At 41.3% G+C, this 21,645-nt stretch overlaps 2 protein-coding genes across 6 annotated transcripts in view; both read right to left on the bottom strand.

The window, feature by feature from the left end:
- Nucleotides 1-21,645, bottom strand: part of MOGAT1 (monoacylglycerol O-acyltransferase 1) — a 114,087-nt gene that overhangs the window by 8,864 nt on the left and 83,578 nt on the right. The gene's annotated exons all lie outside the window — the stretch shown is intronic.
- LOC130361659 (diacylglycerol O-acyltransferase 2-like) overlaps nucleotides 12,797-21,645 on the bottom strand; it is a 34,793-nt gene continuing 25,944 nt past the window's right edge. For all 5 annotated transcript variants that reach the window (XM_056564914.1, XM_056564915.1, XM_056564916.1 and 2 more), the window contains 2 exons: nucleotides 18,362-18,564; nucleotides 12,797-13,133 (listed from right to left, as the gene is read on the bottom strand). In XM_056564914.1, coding sequence (XP_056420889.1) covers nucleotides 12,979-13,133; nucleotides 18,362-18,564 — 358 coding nt within the window. In that variant the 3' untranslated portion in view covers nucleotides 12,797-12,978. The remainder of the gene's footprint in view (nucleotides 13,134-18,361; nucleotides 18,565-21,645) is intronic.

Genomic DNA, 21,645 nt, shown 5'->3' with positions numbered 1-21,645 from the left:
ACAATAAATAAAGAGTTATTATTATTATTATTATTATAATGACGTCAGCAAAGAGCACTGTGCTTGTGATGTCATCAGAGAGAATTCCAAAAAGAAAAGAATTTCCTCTGTAGTATTCAGCAGCTAATAAGTACAGGAAGGATTAAGATTTTTTAATAGAAGTAATTTACAAATCTGTTTAACTTTCTGGAACCAGTTGATTTAACCCCTTAAGGACCAGGCCATTTTACACCTTAAGGACCAGAGCGTTTTTTTGCAATTCTGACCACTGTCACTTTAAACATTAATAACTCTGGAATGCTTTTAGTTATCATTCTGATTCCGAGATTGTTTTTTCGTGACATATTCTACTTTAACTTAGTGGTACAATTTTATGGTAACTTGCATCCTTTCTTGGTGAAAAATCCCAAAATTTGATGAAAAAAATGAAAATTTTGCATTTTTCTAACTTTGAATCTCTCTGCTTGTAAGGAAAATGGATATTCAAAATAAAACATTTTTGGGTTCACATATACAATATGTCTACTTTATGTTTGCATCATAAAATTTATGAGTTTTTACTTTTGGAAGACACCAGAGGGCTTCAAAGTTCAGCAGCAATTTGGAAATTTTTCACAAAATTTTCAAACTCGCTATTTTTCATGGACCAGTTCAGGTCTGAAGTGGATTTGAAGGGTCTTCATATTAGAAATACCCCATAAATGACCCCATTATAAAAACTACACCCCCCAAAGTATTCAAAATGACATTCAATAAGTGTATTAACCCTTTAGGTGTTTCACAGGAATAGCAGAAAAGTGAAGGAGAAAATTCATAATCTTCATTTTTTACACTCGCATGTTCTTGTAGACCCAATTTTTGAATTTTTGCAAGGGGTAAAAAGGAGAAATTTTTTACTTGTATTTGAAACCCAATTTCTCTCGAGTCAGCACATACCTCATATGTCTATGTTAATTTTTCGGCGGGCGCAGTAGAGGGCTCAGAAGGGAAGGAGCGTCAAATGGTTTTTGGGGGGCATGTCACCTTTAGGAAGCCCCTATGGTGCCAGGACAGCAAAAAAAAAACACATGGCATACCATTTTGGAAACTAGACCCCTTAGGGAACGTAACAAGGGGTAAAGTGAACCTTAATACCCCACAGGTGATTCACGACTTTTGCATATGTAAAAAAAAAAAAAATGTTTTACCTAGAATGCTTGGTTTCCCAAAAATGTTACATTTTTAAAAAGGATAATAGTAGAAAATACCCCCCAAAATTTGAAGCCTAATTTTTCCCGATTCATAAAACACCCCATATGGGGGTGAAAAGTGCTCTGCTGGCGCACTACAGGTCTCAGAAGAGAAGGAGTCACATTTGGCTTTTTGAAAGCAAATTTTGCTCTGGGGGCATGCCGCATTTAGGAAGCCCCTATGGTGCCAGAACCGCAAAAAAAAAACACATGGCATACCATTTTGGAAACCAGACCCCTCGGGGAACGTAAAAAGGGGTAAAGTGAACCTTAATACCCTACAGGTGTTTTACGACTTTTGCATATGTAAAAAAAAACATATTTTTTTACCTAAAATGCTTGGTTTCCCAAAATTTTTACATTTTTTAAAAGGGTAATAGCAGAAAATACCCCCCAAAATTTGAAGCTCAATTTCTCCCGATTCAGAAAACACCCCATATGGGGGGTGAGAAGTGCTCTGCTGGCGCACTACAGGTCTCAGAAGAGGAGGAGTCACATTTGGCTTTTTGAAAGCAAATTTTGCTCTGGGGGCATGCCGCATTTAGGAAGCCCCTATGGTGCCAGGACAGCAAAAAAAAAACACATGGCATACCATTTTGGAAACTAGACCCCTCGGGGAACGTAACAAGGGGTAATGTGAACCTTAATACCCCACAGGTGATTCACAACTTTTGCATATGTAAAAAATAATAATAATTTTTTACCTAAAATGTTGGTTTCCCAAAAATTTTTGATTTTTAAAAAGGGTAATAGCAGAAAATACCGCCCATAATTTGTAACACAATTTCTCCCGAGTACGGCGATACCCCATATGTGGCCCTAAACTGTTGCCTTGAAATACGACAGGGCTCCAAAGTGAGAGCGCCATGCGCATTTGAGGCCTGAATTCGGGACTTGCATAGGGGTGGACATAGGGGTATTCTACGCCAGTGATTCCCAAACAGGGGGCCTCCAGCTGTTGTAAAACTCCCAGCATGCCTGGACAGTCAACGGCTATCTGGCAATACTGGGAGTAGTTGTTTTGCAACAGCTGGAGGCTCCGTTTTGGAAACAGTGGCGTACCAGACGTTTTTCATTTTTATTGGGGAGGGGAGGGGGGCTGTGTAGGGGAATGTGCATATGTAGTGTTTTTTACTTTTTATTTTATTTTGTGTTAGTGTAGTGTAGTGTTTTTAGGGTACAGTCGCACGGGCGGGGGGTTCACAGTAGTTTCTCGCTGGCAGTTTGAGCTGCAGCAGAAATTTTGCCGCACCTCAAACTTGCAGCCGGATACTTGCTGTAATCCTCCGCTCATGTGAGTGTACCCTGTACATTCACATTGGGGGGGGGGGGGGGGAACATCCAGCTGTTGCAAAACTACAACTCCCAGCATGTACGGTCTATCAGTGCATGCTGGGAGTTGTAGTTTTGCAACAGCTGGAGGCACACTGGTTGTGAAACACCGAGTTTGGCAACAAACTCAGTGTTTTGCAACCAGTGTGCCTTCAGCTGTTGCAAAAGCTACAACCCCCAGCATGTACGGACAGCGGAAGGGCATGCTGGGTGTTGTAGTTATGCAACAGCGGGAGGCATACTACTTTGGCTGGGGATTGTAGTTATGCAACAGCTGGAGACACACTGGTTTGATACTTAACTCAGTGTGCCTTCAGCTGTTGCAAAACTACAACTCTCAGCAGTCACCGACAGCCAACGGGCATGCTGGGAGTTGTAGTTATGCAACCAGCAGATGCACCACTACAACTCCCAGCATGCACTTTAGCTGTTTGTGCAATCTGGGATTTGTAGTTACACAACAGCTGAAGGTACACTTTTCCATAGAAAGAATGTGCCTCCAGCTGTTGCAAAACCATAAGTCCCAGCATGCCCATAAGTGCATGCTGGGAGTTGTGGTGGTCTGCCTCCTCCTGTTGCATAACTACAGCTCCCAGCATGCCCTTTTTGCATGCTGGGAGCTGTTGCTAAGCAACAGCAGGAGGCTGTCACTCACCTCCTGCTGCTGCTTGATCGCCGCACAGGTCAGTCCCGCCGCCGCCATCGTCGCTCCTGGGGCCCCGATCCCAACATTAACGCCAGGGATCGGGGTCCCCAGCACCAGGGGTGCACGTCCCGCACCCGCTCACGTCCTCCGGAAGAGGGGCGGAGCGGGTGCGGGAGTGACACCCGCAGCAGGCGCCCTGATTGGTCGGCCGGGAATCAGGGCGATCGTGAGGTGGCACCAGTGCCTCCTCCCCCCTGCAGGCTCTGGCTGTTCGGGGCCGTCTCTGACGGCCCCGATCAGCCAGTAATTCCGGGTCACCGGGTCACTGGAGACCCGATTGACCCGGAATCGCCGCAGATCGCTGGACTGAATTGTCCAGCGATCTGTGGCCATCGCCGACATGGGGGGGCATAATGACCCCCCTGGGCGATATGCCGCGATGCCTGCTGAACGATTTCAGCAGGCATCGGGCACCGGCTCCCCTCCAGCTAGCGGCGGGAGGCCGGGAATGGACAGGACGTACTCCTACGTCCTCGGCCCTTAAGGACTCGGAAACGGGGGCGTAGGAGTACGTCCATTGTCCTTAAGGGGTTAAAAGAAAAAGAGTACCCCTTTAAGGATCGAGGTCATTTTGGCCTTAAGGACCAGAGAATTTTTTGCACATCTGGCCACTGTCACTTTAAGCATTAATAACTCTGGGATACTTTTACTTATGAATTTGATTCAGAGATAGTTTTTTCGTGACATATTCTACTTTATCATAGTGGTAAATTTTTGTTGATACTTGCATCATTTCTTGGTGAAAAATTTCAAAATTTCATGAAAAATTGAAAATGATGCATTTTTCGAACTATAAAGCTCTCTGTGAGAAAAATAGACATACAAAATAAATTATATATTGATGCACATATACAATGGGCCTCATTTACTAAGAGTTTCGGGTTTTTACTAATGGGAAAAGTTGTTTCAGACATGCAGGATTCCTCTCTATTCACTATTGGGAAAAGTCAGGAACATTTTCTGACCAGCTTTTTCTATTTCTAGGTCGATATTTCCAGCCATTTACCCACAGGATTTTCTGTGAATTCCATAGTAAATCGGTCGGGTTGTGAAACCATGCCCCTTTTGATTAACCACGCTCCCTTTTGCAACAGACCATGCCCCCTTTTCGGGTTTGTCAGATTTTTTTCAGGCGCACACTGTCGCACACTGGCGCAGACATGTCTCAGACATGTCTCAGACAAAATAACCAGACAAAAACTGGTCGGTTTTAGCTTAGTAAATGAGGCCCAATATGTCTACTTAATTTTTGCATCATAAAGTTGTCTTGTTTTTACTTTTTGAAAACATCAGAGGGCTTCAAAGTTCAGCAGCAATTTTCCAATTTTTCACAAAATTTTCAAAATCGGAATTTTTCAGTGACCAGTTCAGTTTTGTGGGGTTTGAGGGGTTTTCATATTTGAAATACCCCATTAACTGCACCCCTCAAAGTATACAAAATTATATTCAGAATGTTTCTTAACCTTTTAGGTGTTTTATAGGAATAGCAGCAAAGTGAAGGAGAAAATTCTAAATTTCCATTTTTTACACTAACATGTTCTTGTAGAACAAGTTTTTGAATTTTTACATGGGGTAAAAGGAGAAAATGCCCCCCAAAATGGGTAACCCAATTTCTCTCGAGTAAGGAAATACCTCATATGTGAACGTAAAGTGCTCTGTGGGTGCACTAGAGGGCTCAGAAGTGAAGAAGCGACAATGGGATTTTGGAGAGTGAATTTTGCTAAAATGGTTTTTAGGGGGCATGTCACATTTAGGAAGCCCCTATGGTGCCAGAACGAAAAAAAAAAACACATGGCATGCTATTTTGGAAACACCGCTCAAGGCACGTAACAAGGGGTACAGTGAGCCTTTACACCCCACAGGTGTTTAACGACTTTTCGTTAAATTCGGATGTGTAAATGAAAATTTTTTTTTTACTAAAATGCAGTTATTTCCCCAAATTTACCAATTTTACAAAGAGGTAATAGGAGAAATGCCCCCCAAAATGTGTAACCCAATCTCTTCTGAGTATGGAAATACCCTATGTGTGGATGTAAAGTGCTCTGGGGGCGCACTACAATGCTGAGAAGGAGCTTTTGAAGAGATAATTTGTTTGGAATGGAAGTCGGGGGCCATGTGTGTTTACAAAGCCCACATGCTACCAGAACAGTGGACCCCCCACGTGACATTTTGGAAACAACACCCCTCACGGAATGTAATAAGGGGTGTAGTGAGCATTTACACCCCACATATGTGGCTGTAAAGTGCTCTGCTGGCGCACTACAATGCTCAAAGAGAAGGAGCGCCATTGGGCTATTGGAGACAGAATTTGGCTGGAATTGAAGGCCATATGCATTTAGAAAGCCCCCATGGTGCCAGAACAGTGGAACCCCCCCCCCCCCCACATGTGACCCCAGAGTCCAGTTTACATCAAAAATTTCACACCAGCTTTTTGATGTACTTATGCTGCAACAAAACTATTTTCTATAGGTGTTTATTAAAAATGTTGCTTGGTTTCTCTTCTATAGCTTCTGCAGCTTGCTATTTGAGCTCTGCTTTCTGTCTACACCTGTACACAGCCTATACAGTCAGGTCCATAAATATTGGGACATCGACAGAATTCTAACATTTTTGGCTCTATACACCACCACAATGGATTTGAAATGAAACAAACAACATGTGATTTAACTCTAGACTGTCAGCTTTAATTTTAGGGTATTTACATCCAAATCAGGTGAATGGTGTAGGAATTACAACAGTTTGCATATGTGCATCCCACTTGTTAAGGGACTAAAAGTAATGGCACAGAATAATAATCATAAATCAAACTTTCAATTTTTAATACTTGGTTGCAAATCCTTTGCAGTCAATTATAGCCTGAAGTCTGGAACGCATGGACATCAGCAGACATTGCTGGGTTTCATCCTTGGTGATGCTCTGCCAGGCCTCTACTGCAACGGTCTTCAGTTCCTGCTTCCTGTTCTTGGGGCATTTTCCCTTCAGTTTTGTTTTAAGAAAGTGAAATGCATGCTCAATCGAATTCAGGTCAGGTGATTGACTTGGCCATTGAATAATATTCCACTTCTTTCCCTTAAAAAACTCTTTGGTGCTTTTGCAGTTTGCTTTGGGTCATTATCCATCTGCAATGTGAAGCGCCGTTCAATGAGCTCTGAAGCATTTTGCTGAATATGAGCAGATAATATTGCCCGAAACACTTCAGAATTCATCCTGCTGCTTTTCTCAGCAGTCACATCATCAATAAATCCAAGAGAAGCAGTTCCATTGGCAGCCATACATGCCCACTATTCCATGACACTGCCACCCCCATGCTTCACTGATGAGGTGGTATGCTTAGGACCATGTTCCTTTCCTTCTCTATACTTTTCTCTTCTCATCACTCTCGTACAAGTTGATCTTGGTCTCATCAGTCCATAGGATGTTATTCCAGAACTGTGAAGGCTTTTTTAGATGTCGTTTGGCAAACTCTAATCTGGCCTTCCTGTTTTTTAGGCTCCCCAGTGGTTTCCATCTTGTGGTGAACCCTCTGTATTCATGCTGGTGAAGTCTTCTCTTGATTGTTGACTTTGACACACATACGCCTACCTCCTGGAGAGTGTTGTTGATCTGGCCAACTGTTGTGAAGGGGGTTTTCACCAGGGAAAGAATTCTTCGGTCATCCTCCAGTTGTTTTCGTTGGTCTTCCGGGTCTTTTGGTGTTGCTGAGCTAACTGGTGTGTTCCTTCTTTTTAAGAATGTTCCAAACAGTTGTTTTGACCACGTCTAATGTTTTGGCTCTCCCTCTGATGTTGTTTTTTTTTTTTTTTTTTTTCAGCCTAATGATGACTTGCTTCACTGATCGTGACAGCTCTTTGGATCTCATCTTGAGAGTTGACAGCAACATATTCCAATATGCAAATAGCACACTTGAAATGAACTCTGGACCTTTTATCTGCTCATTGTTATTGGGATAATGAGGGAATAACACACACCTGGACATGGAACAGCTGAGAAGCCAATTGTACCATTACTTTTGGTCCCTTAGAAAGTGGGAGACACATATGCAAACTGTTGTAATTCCTACACCGTTCACCTGATTTGAATGTAAATACCCTCAAATTAAAGCTGACAGTCTGGAGTTAAGCACATCTTGTTCATTTCATTTCAAATCCATTGTGGTTGTGTATAGAGCCATAAATGACAGAATTGTGTCGATGTCCCAATATTTATGGACCTGACTGTATGACCCTTCCCTTTAAACTGCCTTGTGTCTGCTTTTCTCCCTTTCTCCAGCTTGTGTAACACAGTTCATAAGTAACATAGTTCATAGGTTTGAAAAAAGACCAAAGTCTATCAAGTTCAACCCATAACCCTAATGAGTCTCTACTGAGTTGATCCAGAGGAAGGAAAAAAAATAAAACTCATACTAGAGGTAAAAATGTAGTCAGAATAAATCCCTGGATCAACGCTCTGTCCCTATAAATCCTGTAAATACTGTAGTCCTCCCACTCCCCGTATTACCCTGGTTGCCAGTCTTTGAACCCTCTCCAGCTCAACTGTATATTTCTTGTATACTGGTGCCCAGTACTGTACACAGTATTCCATGTGTGGTCTGACTAGTGATTTGTACAGTGGTAGAATTATTTATTTTACTGTTTATTGTTAACTAAGACTCCCAAGTCCTTTTCCTCGTCAGTCGTCCCAAGTGTGCTCCCATTCAATACATAATCCCAGCCTGGATTTTTCCTCCCCATGTGCATAACCTTACATTTATCAGTGTTGAACCTCATCTGCCACTTCCCAGCCCAAAGCTCCAACCTATCCAGATCCATTTGTAACAGTGCACTGTCCTCTATAGTGTTTACCTCTTTACAGAGTTTAGTATCATCAGCAAAGATTGCTACGTTACTATTCAACCCCTCTACAAGGTCATTAATGAATATATTAAATAGAACAGGACCCAAGACTGATCCCTGTGGTACCCCACTAGTAACAGTGACCCAATCAGAATAAGTACCATTAATAACCACCCTCTGTTTTCTATCACTGAGCCAGTTACTTATCCACTTACACACATTCTCCCCCAGCCCAATCCTTCTCATTTTATGCACAAACCTTTTATGTGGCACCTTATCAAATACTTTGGAAAGATCCAGATATACGACATCCAGTGATTCCCCCCTGGTCCAGTCTGGAGCTCACCTCCTCATAAAAGTTGATCAGGTTAGTTTGACAGGACCGATCCTTCATAAAACCATGCTGACATGGAGTCATACATTTATTTTTATCAAGATACTCCAAAATAGCATCCTTAGAGAACCCTCAAACAATTTACATACAACAGAGGTTAATTTAACAGGCCTATAATTCCCGGAGTCTCCTTTTGTCCCCTTTTTAAATATTGGCACCACATTTGCCATGCACCAGTCCTGGGGAACAGTCCCTGTTACTAAAGAGTACCTGGGTATTAAAAATAGGGGTCTGTCTATTACATTACTTAATTCCTTTATAACACGGGGGTGAATGCCATCTGTGCCTGGTGATTTGTCTATTTAGATTTTTTGTAGGCGGCACTGTACTTCCTGGGTTAGACAGGTGACCTGTACTAGGGAGTTTACCTTATCTTGCTGTATTTCACCTGGCATTTCATTTTCCTCAGTGAATACAGTGGAGAAGAATTTGTTTAATACGTTTGCTTTTTCCTGATCCCTGTTTATAATTTCTTCCTCATAATTTTTTAAAGGGCCTACACTTTCATTTTTGATCTTTTTGCTATTTATATAGGTAAAAATTTTGGGGTTAGTTTTACTCTCTTGGGCAATGAGTCTTTCTGTCTCTATTTTTGCAGCTTTTCTCTCTTTTTTACTCTGTTTATTTTTTTCTCTATAGCTTTTTAATGCTTCTTCACTACTACTGTTTGTAGTTTAAATGCTTTATTTTTGTCATTTATTGCCCTTTAACGTTTTTATTCATCCATATAGTTTTTTTTTATTTCTGACACTTTTATTCCCATAATGTATATACATCTTATAGTGAGAGTTTAAGATATTTTTAAAAGTCTCCCATTTAGTGTCAGTATTCTTGTTTATGAGGACATTATCCCATTTTATATTGTTAAGGGCTTCTCTGAGTTGGTCTAACTTTGCCTTACTAAATTTCATTGTTTTTGTGGCCCCTTGAGAGATTCCCTTATTAAAGAACAAGTCATAATGTATTATATTATGATCACTATTTCGTTGGTGTCCTTCTACTTGCACATTAGTTACTCTGTCGGGTCTGTTGGTTAACCCCTTAAGGACTCAGGGTTTTTCCGTTTTTGCACTTTCGTTTTTTCCTCCTTACCTTTTAAAAATCATAACCCTTTCAATTTTCCACCTAAAAATCCATATTATGGCTTATTTTTTGCGTCGCCAATTCTACTTTGCAGTGACATTAGTCATTTTACCCAAAAATGCACGGCGAAACGGAAAAAAAAATCATTGTCGAAAAATCGAAAAAAAAAATCATTGTCGAAAAATCAAAACAATCGAAAAAAAAAACGCCATTTTGTAACTTTTGGGGGCTTCCGTTTCTAAGCAGTGCATATTTCGGTAAAAATTACACCTTATCATTATTCTGTAGGTCCATACGGTTAAAATGATACCCTACTTATATAGGTTTGATTTTGTCGCACTTCTGGAAAAAATCATAACTACATGCAGGAAAATTTATACGTTTAAAAATGTCATCTTCTGACCCCTATAACTTTTTTATTTTTCCACGTACGGGGCGGTATGAGGACTCATTTTTTGCACCGTGATCTGAAGTTTTTATCGATATGATTTTTGTTTTGATCAGACTTTTTGATCACTTTTTATTCATTTTTTAATGTTATAAAAAGTTACCAAAATACGCTTTTTTGGACTTTGGAATTTTTTTGCGTGTACGCCATTGACCGTACGGCTTAATTAATGATATATTTTTATAGTTCGGACATTTACGCACGCGGCGATACCACATATGTTTATTTATTTATTTTTTTACACTGTTTTATTTTTTTTATGGGAAAAGGGGGGTGATTCAAACTTTTATTAGGGAAGGGGTTAAATGACCTTTATTAACACTTTTTTTTTACTTTTTATTTGCAGTGTTATAGGTCCCATAGGGACCTATAACACTGCACACACTGATCTCTCATCCTGATCACAGGCGTGTATTAACACGCCTGTGATCAGCATTATCGGCGCTTGACTGCTCCTGCCTGGATCTCAGGCACGGAGCAGTCATTCGTCGATCGGACACCGAGGAGGCAGGTAAGAGTCCTCCCGGTGTCCGATCAGCTGTTCGGGACGCCGCCATTTCACCGCGGCGGTCCCGAACAGCCCGACTGAGCAGCCGGGATACTTTCAGTTTCACTTTAGAAGCGGCGGTCAGCTTTGACCGCCACTTCTAAAGGGTTAATACCGCACATCGCCGCGATCGGCGATGTGTGGTATTAGCTGCGGGTCCCGGCTGTTGATTAGCGCCGGGACCGACGTGATATTATGCGGGATCGCGGCGCGATCCCGCTTCATATCGCGGGAGCCGGCGCAGGACGTAAATATACGTCTAGTAGGGCGCCCCCTCTGGTCGGGCCCTGCACCATTTGGGACAGATAATTGTCTTTAGCTATAGTCAAAAACCTGTTTCCTTTATGAGATTCACAGGTCTCAGTCTCCCAGTTTATATCAGGATAGTTAAAGTCCCCCATTATTATCACATCATTCTGATTTTCTTACTTGTTTATTTGCCTCAATAATTGATCTTCTGCTTCTCCCATTATTTTTGGTGGCTTATAGCAAATCCCTATCAGAAATGTTTTATTTTTATCTCCATATATTTCTATCCATAATGACTCCACATTATCATCCCTCCCATATATACTCCCGCAGTCCAGCCTTCAGACTCGATTTCACATACAGACAAACTCCTCCCCCTTTCCGTTTTGTCCGATCCTTCCTGAATAGACTATAACCCTGTATGTTGACCGCCCAGTCACAGCTATCGTACAACCAAGTCTCTGTTATACCCACTATGTCATAATTTTCCTCAGACATCAACCACTCCAGTTCCTCTGTTTTATTGGACAGACTTCCGGTATTAGTCAACATGCAATTCAATGGTGTATGTTTTTTTTTTCTTTCTATGAAGCCTATCCCTATTAACTATTCTAACCCCTCCCTCCGCTCCACCCCCAGGTACATTAATAAGTCCCCCCTCTCTATCTACACTATCTTCCCCCTCTATGTTGTAGGTTCCCTCCCCCCAGTCCCTAGTTTAAACATTCCTTCACCCTTCTAGCCATCTTCTCCCCAAGCACAGCTGCACCCTTCCCATTGAGGTGCAACCCGTTCCTACGGTAGAGCCGGTAACCGGCAGCGAAGTTAGCCCAGTTCTCCATGAACCCAAACCCCTCCTTCCTACACCAGCTTCTGAGCCACTTTTTTTTACCTCCCTAATCTCCCACTGCCTCTCTAGGGTGGCTCGTGGTACAGGTAATATTTCAGAAAATATTACCTTGGAGGTCCTTGCCTTAAGCTTGTGGCCTAAGTCCCTGAAATCATTTTTAAGGACACTCCACCTACCTCTTACTTTGTCATTGGTGCCAATATGTACCATGACTGCTGGGTCCTCTCCAGCCCCACCCAGCAACCTGTCAACCCGATCCGCGATGTGCCGAACTCGAGCACCAGGAAGACAACACACTGTTCGCCGATCCCGGTCTTTGTGAGAAATTATAAGAATGGTGGAATATCTTACTCCTATAGACTCAACCAATGTAAATGAGATAGAATCATTGGTCATAGCTATTCTCTAATAGTCTTTACTTTCTTTCTTTCAACCTAAAAGCAAAGAGAAAAACTGAACACTAACATTCTTCTTAACATCCTATATTTGGTGAATGTTAATTAGTCTTATGGAGATGCTGTTCGAAAGAGTACATTATTTGATAGTTGCTTATTCTTTTAGTTATTTTAGTACGAAGTTATCTACATTAGGAGGAAAAATACCAGAACAGGTAGACAATGCACAAAAAATAAAAAATGACCTGGGTACATTCATTCTTTATGTCAAAATTGATTATACAGAAGAATTTTTACATACATGTTACATTCTTACTGTTACATACTTCATGTCCTAACTCTTGTCATTGTCCATAGGCAACAGAATTACAATACTGGTGACACTTGTTCTTAAAAAACTTGTCACAAGTCACATGAATAGACAGTGCTTCATGCTGGACATCAGAGATGTTTCTCATTATTTTAGTTTTGTTTCCTGTGAAGCGCATTAAAGGGGTACTCCGCTGCTCAGCGTTTGGAACAAACTGTTCCAAACACTGGATCTGGCGCTGGGAGCTCGTGAAGTCATAGCCCCGCCCCCGATAAAGTTGCGCCCCACCGCCTCAATGCAAGTCTATGGGAGGGGGCTTGGTAACCACCATGCCCTCTCCCATAGACTTGCATTGAAGGGGCGGGGTGTGATATAATGAGGGGGCGGGGCTATGAGGTCACGAGCTCCCGGCACCAGCTCCAGCTTTCGGAACAGTTTGTTCCAAACGCTGAGCAGCGGAGTACCCCTATAAGTACCCCTGGATGTCTCAACTAGCGGGTGTTATGGAAAACCATAACATATTCTGATATTGCTAGCAGTCAAGTTCATCATCACTGCATTGTTGGCCTTTGGTCCATTTAGTCTCATTGGTCCACTCTGTTCTCATACCACCATCAAAGAGTCACTTTGTTGAAGACCAAACTGTTCCTTGTGAGCATTAAAAAGTTCTCGTAGACTTTTTATATACATTGTGTGATACGTGTCCACCTGCTGCTCGGAGGGATTTTCCACTTTAGGCACAGGGATAGGTTTACCAACTAAAAATAAAAACAAGAGTTCAGGTCAGGATATTTACTACAACAGTCCGAGGTGTCACCTAATAGAAAGGCCCCCTCCCCTGAAGAGAAAACACACCTTATGATTCATGTAGCCTTTCTTAATGTGTTATAGACAGTCTGTGCAAACACTTCGACCAATGTATGTTATACACATTTGCATAACCTTCAAATGTAGACTAATCTAAAATAAAAACAAAGGACTTTGCATATATTCATGATTGAAATATGCAGTTGTCTACTACCCTGTTCAATGGTAACCTACTTAGGAGCACTGCTGGAGTATTTGTGGTCACAGCAGGTTAATGTTAATGCTTCTCTTTAAAGGGGTACTCCGGTGAAAACCTTTTTTCTTTTAAATCAACTAGTGCCAGAAAGTTAAACATATTTGTAAATTACTTCTATTAAAGAAATCTTAATCCTTCCAGTACTTATTAGCTGCTGAATGCTAAAGAGGAAATTCCTATCTTTTTGGAACACTGATGACATCACGAGCACAGTGCTCTCTGCTGACATCTCTGTCAATTTTAGCAACCGTGCATATCAGATGTATGCTAAGGGCAGCATGGTGGCTCAGTGGTTAGCACTGCTGCCTTGCAACAATACAACAATAAATAAGAGTTATTATTATAATGACGTCAGTGCTCGTGATGTCATCAGAGAGAATTCCAAAAAGAAAAGAATTTCCTCTGTAGTATTCAGCAGCTAATAAGTACAGGAAGGATTAAGATTTTTTTTAATAGAAGTAATTTACAAATCTGTTTAACTTTCTGGCACCAGTTGATTTATAAGAAAAAAGGTTTTCACCGGAGTACCCCTTTAAGAGCACCAAAAAGACATATAGAGACGTATAGGCCATTCATTCTCTACTGGCAATTTAGGGAAAAACTATATCCCAAAAGGAAAAAAAAGAGCTTGCTCCTTGGTCCCACATTTTAGAGACAGCATGCCTTCAAGTCAATGCATGACCCCTCTAAGAAGCCTTAGAACATGACTGGGATTTTGATTTTGCCAAACTAGAATCTCTCCCAAAAGGTAATGTTACCATCTGTAAAAAGCTGTTTCTAGCTTCTTGACCCTTGTCAGTACAGAGACAGGCTACAGAACTGAGAAAATCATGGTAAATACAATTCACAAGTGACAACCTACCGAGCTCTGAACTTGCTGCTCCGAAAGCAAAACAGATATAACAGGTCTTGAAAATAAAAGAAGTAGAATGCAAAAACCAGCCAACAATATGTTGTTCATTCTCCTCTTCTTGCACGAACAAGATTGAAATTACAACATCAAGAAGGAAAAGTTGTAGGATTTTGGAAATCACAAAGACGTTTTAATGATATGCAAATTTTAAAAACATTTATTTGTATTCAGTACTGACTATACACACACTTGCACACATTGGCATGCTATTAATAAGGGCTGCCTGAGGAATGTTCTGCAATCGCACGCTAAATGCACTTGGTCACACAAATCGTCAAGATGCAGTGCTGGCAGCTCCCTTTGCAATTGTCACCCAATTACGTCCCACATAAGCTCAAGTCTTGAGATGCTGCAGGCCAAGGTAGCACGTAAAGGCCAAACAGGATGACTGGATGCTCACAGTAGCAGTAACACCATGCAGCCTGGCATTGCGGTGTTAGAAAACAGCTCCTGGGACACTTTGAAGAAATTGTCATATCACTGGTTCCATGGCCAAATCAATGTAACGCTAAGCTGAAAGTGTACCTGAAACGGAGACTAAAGAAGTTCAGCCACCATACATTATGCCACCCCACACCATGATCCCAGGGGTAGGATGGCTGTGTTTCTCTGGCTATCATTGCTTTTGAGACAAAATCAGGACTCATTGCTGAAGAGGATATCCCTACATTGCCATCTTGCTCTGCACCATGATAGCCTTTGGGAGTTGGTGGTGTGAGGTCAATGGAACTTTCATATCTGGACATCTGGCTCATAGCCCAAGATCAAGAAAGCGACTTCTGATGGTTTGTGTAGACATTGTTAGACACTTAGGCTGGGTATTTGACCTGCAATTTCACTCTCCATTTTTCTGCTCTGATGATCTGTCTGTACAACACCTAACCCCAAAGGAGTTAATACCCTCCAAACCCATGTACCAAAATTCTTTAGAAAATGGCTCTTTTAAAAAAAAGATGAGTATTTAAGAAGTGATTTAAAAACGCAGCTCCATTACTGTGTGACCAATGTAGAGATAGCCACCATCTGACTTCATCATTTTTAACCCCTCTGGGGTTATTTGTTGTACATAAATTGTGGTACCCTCCCATATGTTGTTGGAAATTTTTTGTTGTTTGAGGTTATCCACTGTGTATAGCTTACTGTTATACCAGTTCATCCTTAGTCTCCTAACTACTGAAACACACAAGGTTGAACAGGGCAGACATCTTTGCCTATGAGCATAGAGAGATATGCTGATAAACCAAGGTCTCTCAGTTCAAGGATTCTGTCCCTCTCAGTTTGTGACAAATGACAATACCTGGCATGAGACATTGTGCAAGCATGTACTGAAATGATTTACCTTCAATCTAGTTTTATACTACTTACCGTATTTATCGGTGTATAACATGCATTCTTCAAAACACATTTTAAGCTCAAAGTCTATCTGCGTGTTATACACCGATAAACTCTTTCTGGCCCCGCAGAGGCCGCTGTAGTTCAATGATTTAAAGCGGCCGGTTTAAATCATTGCCGCCGCTGTCCAATTCCCATGTCCCTCCCCCATCCCCGATTTTCATATTTACCTGTCCCGTGGGGGGTTCTCCTGCAGTCTTCGGTGGCATCCTGCGCTGTTGCTGTACACTGATGAGTGATGTCCTCAACGTGATGTCGCTAGTCAGTGCTCAGCACACAGCAACAGTGCAGGGCACTGCCAGAGCGTGCCAACAGGACAGGTAAATATGAAAACCAGGGATGGGGGAGGGACATGGGAATCGGGAGCAGGAGGACTCTGCCGCTGCAGTTACATGATCTAAAGCGGACACTTTAAATGATTGAACTGCAGCGGCTTCTGAGGGGCCTGAAAGAGTTTATCGGGGTATACATGTATTTACATAGATATTTGGGTAAAAAAAATATTTTAACCAAATTTCCTTAGAAAAATGAGGGTGCGTGTTATAGGCCGGTACGTGTTTTGCCCCGATAAATGCAGTAAGTCCTTTCACATGCCCCAGATTGGCAGTAAGTGGTTGAAACTGATCATTTGCAGATCTTAATGGCACATGCTCAATTTGTACAACCTTATGGCTCATCCTTCTTGAGGTTCTTGAGGTTAACATTGCAATTTTAATGTTGAGGAGTGTATTTATTGTATATCTATGCGCTGGGGACTGTTTGCATAAATAGGGAAACTAAGGAAACCTAGTCTGAACAAGGAAAATGGATCTTAGTCTGTAAATGAATGTCAAAGGGAATGTGGAATATTTAAGAGGAAACTATTTGTAATAATAACTTTGTCTGGCAATCCTACTCATCATCTCACACCTAGTGCTGTAAAACATGGTAGGGTGGAGAAACTACACAGATGTTGAAAGTTTAATAAATGCGTTTACAAAACTGAAATTTGCATATCCTGCAATTTAGAGACTCATAATGAACAGGAAAGCACATGTCATGTTTATCCACGCCTTACAAACTATATCATTATGATAACATATACTAAACCCGAGCTACATTAAAATGCTGATTTGGGATTCATGTTTATAGCTGAAAATAATCCGAGCAAAATTGTTTATATCTGAAACATTTTCCATGCAAACTGTTTTAATTCAATTTTGTGACCCACCTAACCAGTATCAAGATGAAAGTCCCCTGCTGTCATGCCCCCTCCCATAGACATGAATGGAGGGGGGTGGCGTGACTGTGACATGTCCCCATCTCAGAGGCAGCGCCCGGCACAGAATGCCGGGGGCTGTACCGAGATTGCGGGGGTCCCCACCGGCGGGACACCTGGGATCATACATCTTATCTCCTATGCTTTGGATCTGGAATACCCCTTTAAAACATACCTTGCTATAAGTTCTACTATAGTCTGAAGTCAGATAAATGTTTTAGAAACATTCTGCTACTTTTTCCAGTCTAAGCTAAGCAGGACAACTTCTTTCCCTATTAGATTGGCAACAGTAACTTCATCCCCAGTAAAATCCCATAATTTCAAAGGGATTTACAAGCAGGACCCTCAGTGATCATCGGATTGCAGGACTGTATTAATGTGAACAAAATATTCCTCAAAATGATGCATTCCTTTTTCTAGCAACAAAAGCCTATGTTTTCCCATAAGTCTATATTAAAAATGTTGCCCAGTTTTTCTTCTGCATCCTACATATTTTTATATACACTGCAGGCTGCTCTGTTTTCTTTAGAGTGAAATCCATCTACGTGGCTGACTGATCAGTCTCCAGCTTCTCTCTCTAATCTTATGATTGATGTTCTATACTGATTTATGACAAAATCAAAGTTCACATAATAAGATCTTTCAGGATAGCAGAAAGAGGGTCTGGAGACTGTGCGAGCAGGCAGCTTCCCTAATGGATTTGACACTGATGGGACTAAGCAGCTTGCACTGTAAAAAATTGAGCCACATGGGAAAGTACGTACTTTACACCATAAGGAAGGTACAATGGGGGAGATTTATCAAAACCTGTGCAGAGGAAAAGTTGACCAGTTGCCCATAGCAACCAACCAGATTGCTTCTTTCATTTTGTAGACGCCTTGTAAAAAAATTTAAAGAAGTGATCTGATTGGTTGCTATGGGCAACTGGGTAACTTTTCCTCTGGAAGGGTTTTGATAAATCTCCCCCAATGTATTTAAAAATGCATTCAATGGTATTCATAGCCTTTAATTTCTAGTCTTATTGAAAGGAAAGAACAATGTGGCATGTTGGGAAGGAATGATGGATAAAAAATCTGGTTAAAATAGTAAAAAATATATAAATTAGGAGAGAGACATGAAAATTAGGACAATGTTGGTGAGTTATAACTTGGTAAACTAGATATAAGTAGAAAGTTTTTTTTATGTTCATATTACTTCTGGTAATATGTATTGCTCTGTTAATAATGTTCATTTTGATAAGTATGTTTAAAATTTGGGGGGAGTAGAAATTTATTTGGCAATATCCACAAGAACTCACATGTTTAAACACAAATTCTTACGTTGCTATAAGCCAAATAGAATACATAAATGTTGCACTGACCCACGGTGTTGATGGCTTTTCGAAGGGGCATTATTCCTTTGGAAGCACTGGAAAAGAATCCTTGTCCAAAGAAGATACAAGGTGCAAAACCAATCCATTGCTGGAATGTTTCTTGTAGGGTCCTTTTCCAGCTACCGGGTTCAAAGTGATACTGCTCAAGTACTTCATTCTCTCCAAATGAATACACAGGGACCAAGGATGCCCTACAAAAATACATATTTCATAACAGTACTAGATGTCAGTCACCGATACGGGAAATTACTTTCCAAATAAAATAATTTCCATAATAATGGCTTAAAGACCATTTTGCACAATGCTTTCACCACTGCCATGGCACTATAGTACTGTATATACCTGTCTCTTAAAATAATAGAAAATCCTCCTCCCTAACCTTACTTTGTTTTCCTTCTGAATTAAAAAGTATTCTAGAAAATCAAGGATGCTGGAGGCCGCTTCCAAGTAACAGTCATATATAGCATGGCTACCTTACGCTAGACACGCACTGATGTCTACAGGATTTGGTGACAATCTAAAGTGTCTCAGGACAGCTCATGTCTGTGTTAGGGAAACAAGGATCCATATGTTTGATTTTAAAGGGGTACTACATTGACCAGCGTTCGGCAGTATATGTTTCGAATGCCGTTTTTGCGCTGCAGGGGTCGGCCGTGCCCCTCTTGACATTATGGTCACACCCCCTCAATGCAAGTCAATGGTAGGGGGCGTGACAACTGACACGGCCCCACCCATAGACTTGCATTGAGGGGGTGTGCCCATGATGTCACAAGGGTTGGAGTACCCCTTTAACAGGTTTGATCATTTGTTCATCTTAGAGATAAGTAGCACCAGAGCTGTTCCTATGGCAATATAAATGCACCACCAAATTCTAAGGAGAATTGCTTTCTTGTATGGAGCTTCATATTATGCTCTTTACATATTTTAGTGGTAATTTGTCACACTGAAAATGCAGTCCAGTCTGCAGGCATCATGTAATAGAGCAGCAGAAGCTGGGAAGAACGATAATATAGATAAAATAATATAGATAAAATATTTAGCACAACTTGCCATTTATTAATGTAAATGTCTGCTTGTTCTGGGCTTAGTGGTCAAGTTGGCGGTGATACTCAGTAATTAATAGTTCTCTGTATCTGCATACATATACTGATAACTAAGTAAGACCGCCCACTTGACTCCTTAGCCCAGAATGAGCAAAGACTTACATGAACAAAAGACCAGTTACTGTATACTGAATCTTTTCCAGTACATCTATATATGAATCTACTCATTCTGCTCTATAAAATGGACTGCACTTTCAATTTGACAAGTTCTCTTGAAGGTAATAAACCATTTATATTCGTACTATATGTTTTAAAGGAAAACTGTCAGCCTGTTCACCAACACTAAACCAAATACATTGGGTTATAGTGTAAGTAAACAGGATTCAAACGAGCGGTCGCTTATTTATTTTCGTCAACTGGCTGCCGAGATATCTTGTTCCGAAGTTCCGGAATTTTAAATGACAATAAGCGCACTGAAAGAGTCTCCCCCGCCGGCTGGCCGCCTCTCAATCCCGTAGTAAGGCTCCTAAGTCTGTCCCTCCACTATGCATATTCATTGGATTAAACTCCACGTCCTAGTGTAGAGTCCCACATCACGTGATGCAGCGCTCTGTCTAAAGAGTGCACGCGCAGCTATATTTTCCCCAGCTCTTATGTCCTGATGACGTGAGAGCTGGGGAAAATTACACTATAACCCAGTGTATTGGGTTTAGTGTGTGTGAAAAGGCTGACAGTTTTCCTTTATGTATGGTACAATATGCTTTAAAGGGGTACTCCGCTGCTCCAGCGTTCGGAACATTTTGTTCTGAACGCTTGGAGCGGGCGGCGGAGGTTGTGACATCACGGCCATGCCCCTCGTGACATCACGCCACGACCCCTCAATGCAGGTCTATGGGAGGGGGTGTGGCGGCCGATAAACAAATGCCGGGTGCTGCATAGAGATTGCGGGGGTCCCAGCTGTGGGACCCCCACAATCAGACATCTTATCCCCTATCCTTTGGATAGGGGATAAGATGTCTAGGGGCGAAGTACCGATCCATGACATTCACACCTGTCCATATTGCTCTTCCTGTGTAAGTGTAATTTGCTACTCTAGTTCTGGAATTTTATTTATACCCTAGGAAATATTGCTATGTATTCACCTTATCAACCTTCTATATACATGTACATAAATTGGTAAAAAGTATATGTGTATCGAAAATATGTCATTTAAACACGTAATAAAGAAATGTGTGTGACTGCAGTCCCGAAATGGCAAATTACGCGGAACAGTGTACGTGTAAACTCCAGGCTTTGGACTACAGCCTTAGTCTTTTATAAACCTCTACATATAATACTTTATTACATAGTTTATATTTATGATTCAATAAGCAAATTGTTTTATTGCTACAATTTTAAATGCATTTCTGTATAATATATTCTTGATATTTGGCACTGGATTTGTGAAGAGAATTCAAAAGCCTGCTGAAACTGGTCAACTAGTAATTTTCCATAAAGGAAATGCCAACGCTTTTACACCGCTATACATCAGAATTATACCATGCCTGCCTCTACAAATAAAAAAAATAATTGTAGCCGTGCACCAAAATTCTCTTTCTTGTCCTGGCTACAGTTATAATCATGTGGTACAGACAATTTAGCAAGTCTAAGGCCTTACAAACACAAATATGGCAATAAAAAGGGTAAACTACCGTATTTGGTTGTCACCCGGGTAGCTCCAATCTGAACTTCCCCTCCAGGTTCTTAGATCACAGAGAGTTCCAGTAGTAAGTGGGGAAACAAAAGGAATTCTCCAAAGTAGACAACCTCCTTAAAGTCATGAATTTTATGTGTGGGGGTCTGGGGGCTGCCTGAGACCCTCACCAATGGGCAGAAGTGCTTGTTTAAACAATTAATGTACTCATTTATAGAAAGTCTATCCCTCAGCTTTCCAAGGAGAAAGAAAAAAGGCACCATGATCAGTCCAGCACTACCGTACAGTAATTACAAAACTATGGAAGTCTTATAAGTTCATTGCTCCAACCTTGATATAATACAGCGGCGTATGTTTATGTAGATAAAACTGTGTTTGTGTCTACACTTAAAGGGGTACTGCGCTGCTCAGCATTTGGAACCAACTGTTCCGAATGCTGGAGCCGGGAGCTAATGATGTCATAGCCCCACCCCCTCATGACGTCACACCCCGCCCCCTCAATGCAAGTCTATGGGAGGGGGTGTGACAGCAGTTTG

Source organism: Hyla sarda, chromosome 3 (assembly GCF_029499605.1).
Source record: "Hyla sarda isolate aHylSar1 chromosome 3, aHylSar1.hap1, whole genome shotgun sequence".
NCBI classification, from domain to species: domain Eukaryota; kingdom Metazoa; phylum Chordata; class Amphibia; order Anura; family Hylidae; genus Hyla; species Hyla sarda.
This window is presented reverse-complemented; position numbering and strand designations above follow the sequence as displayed.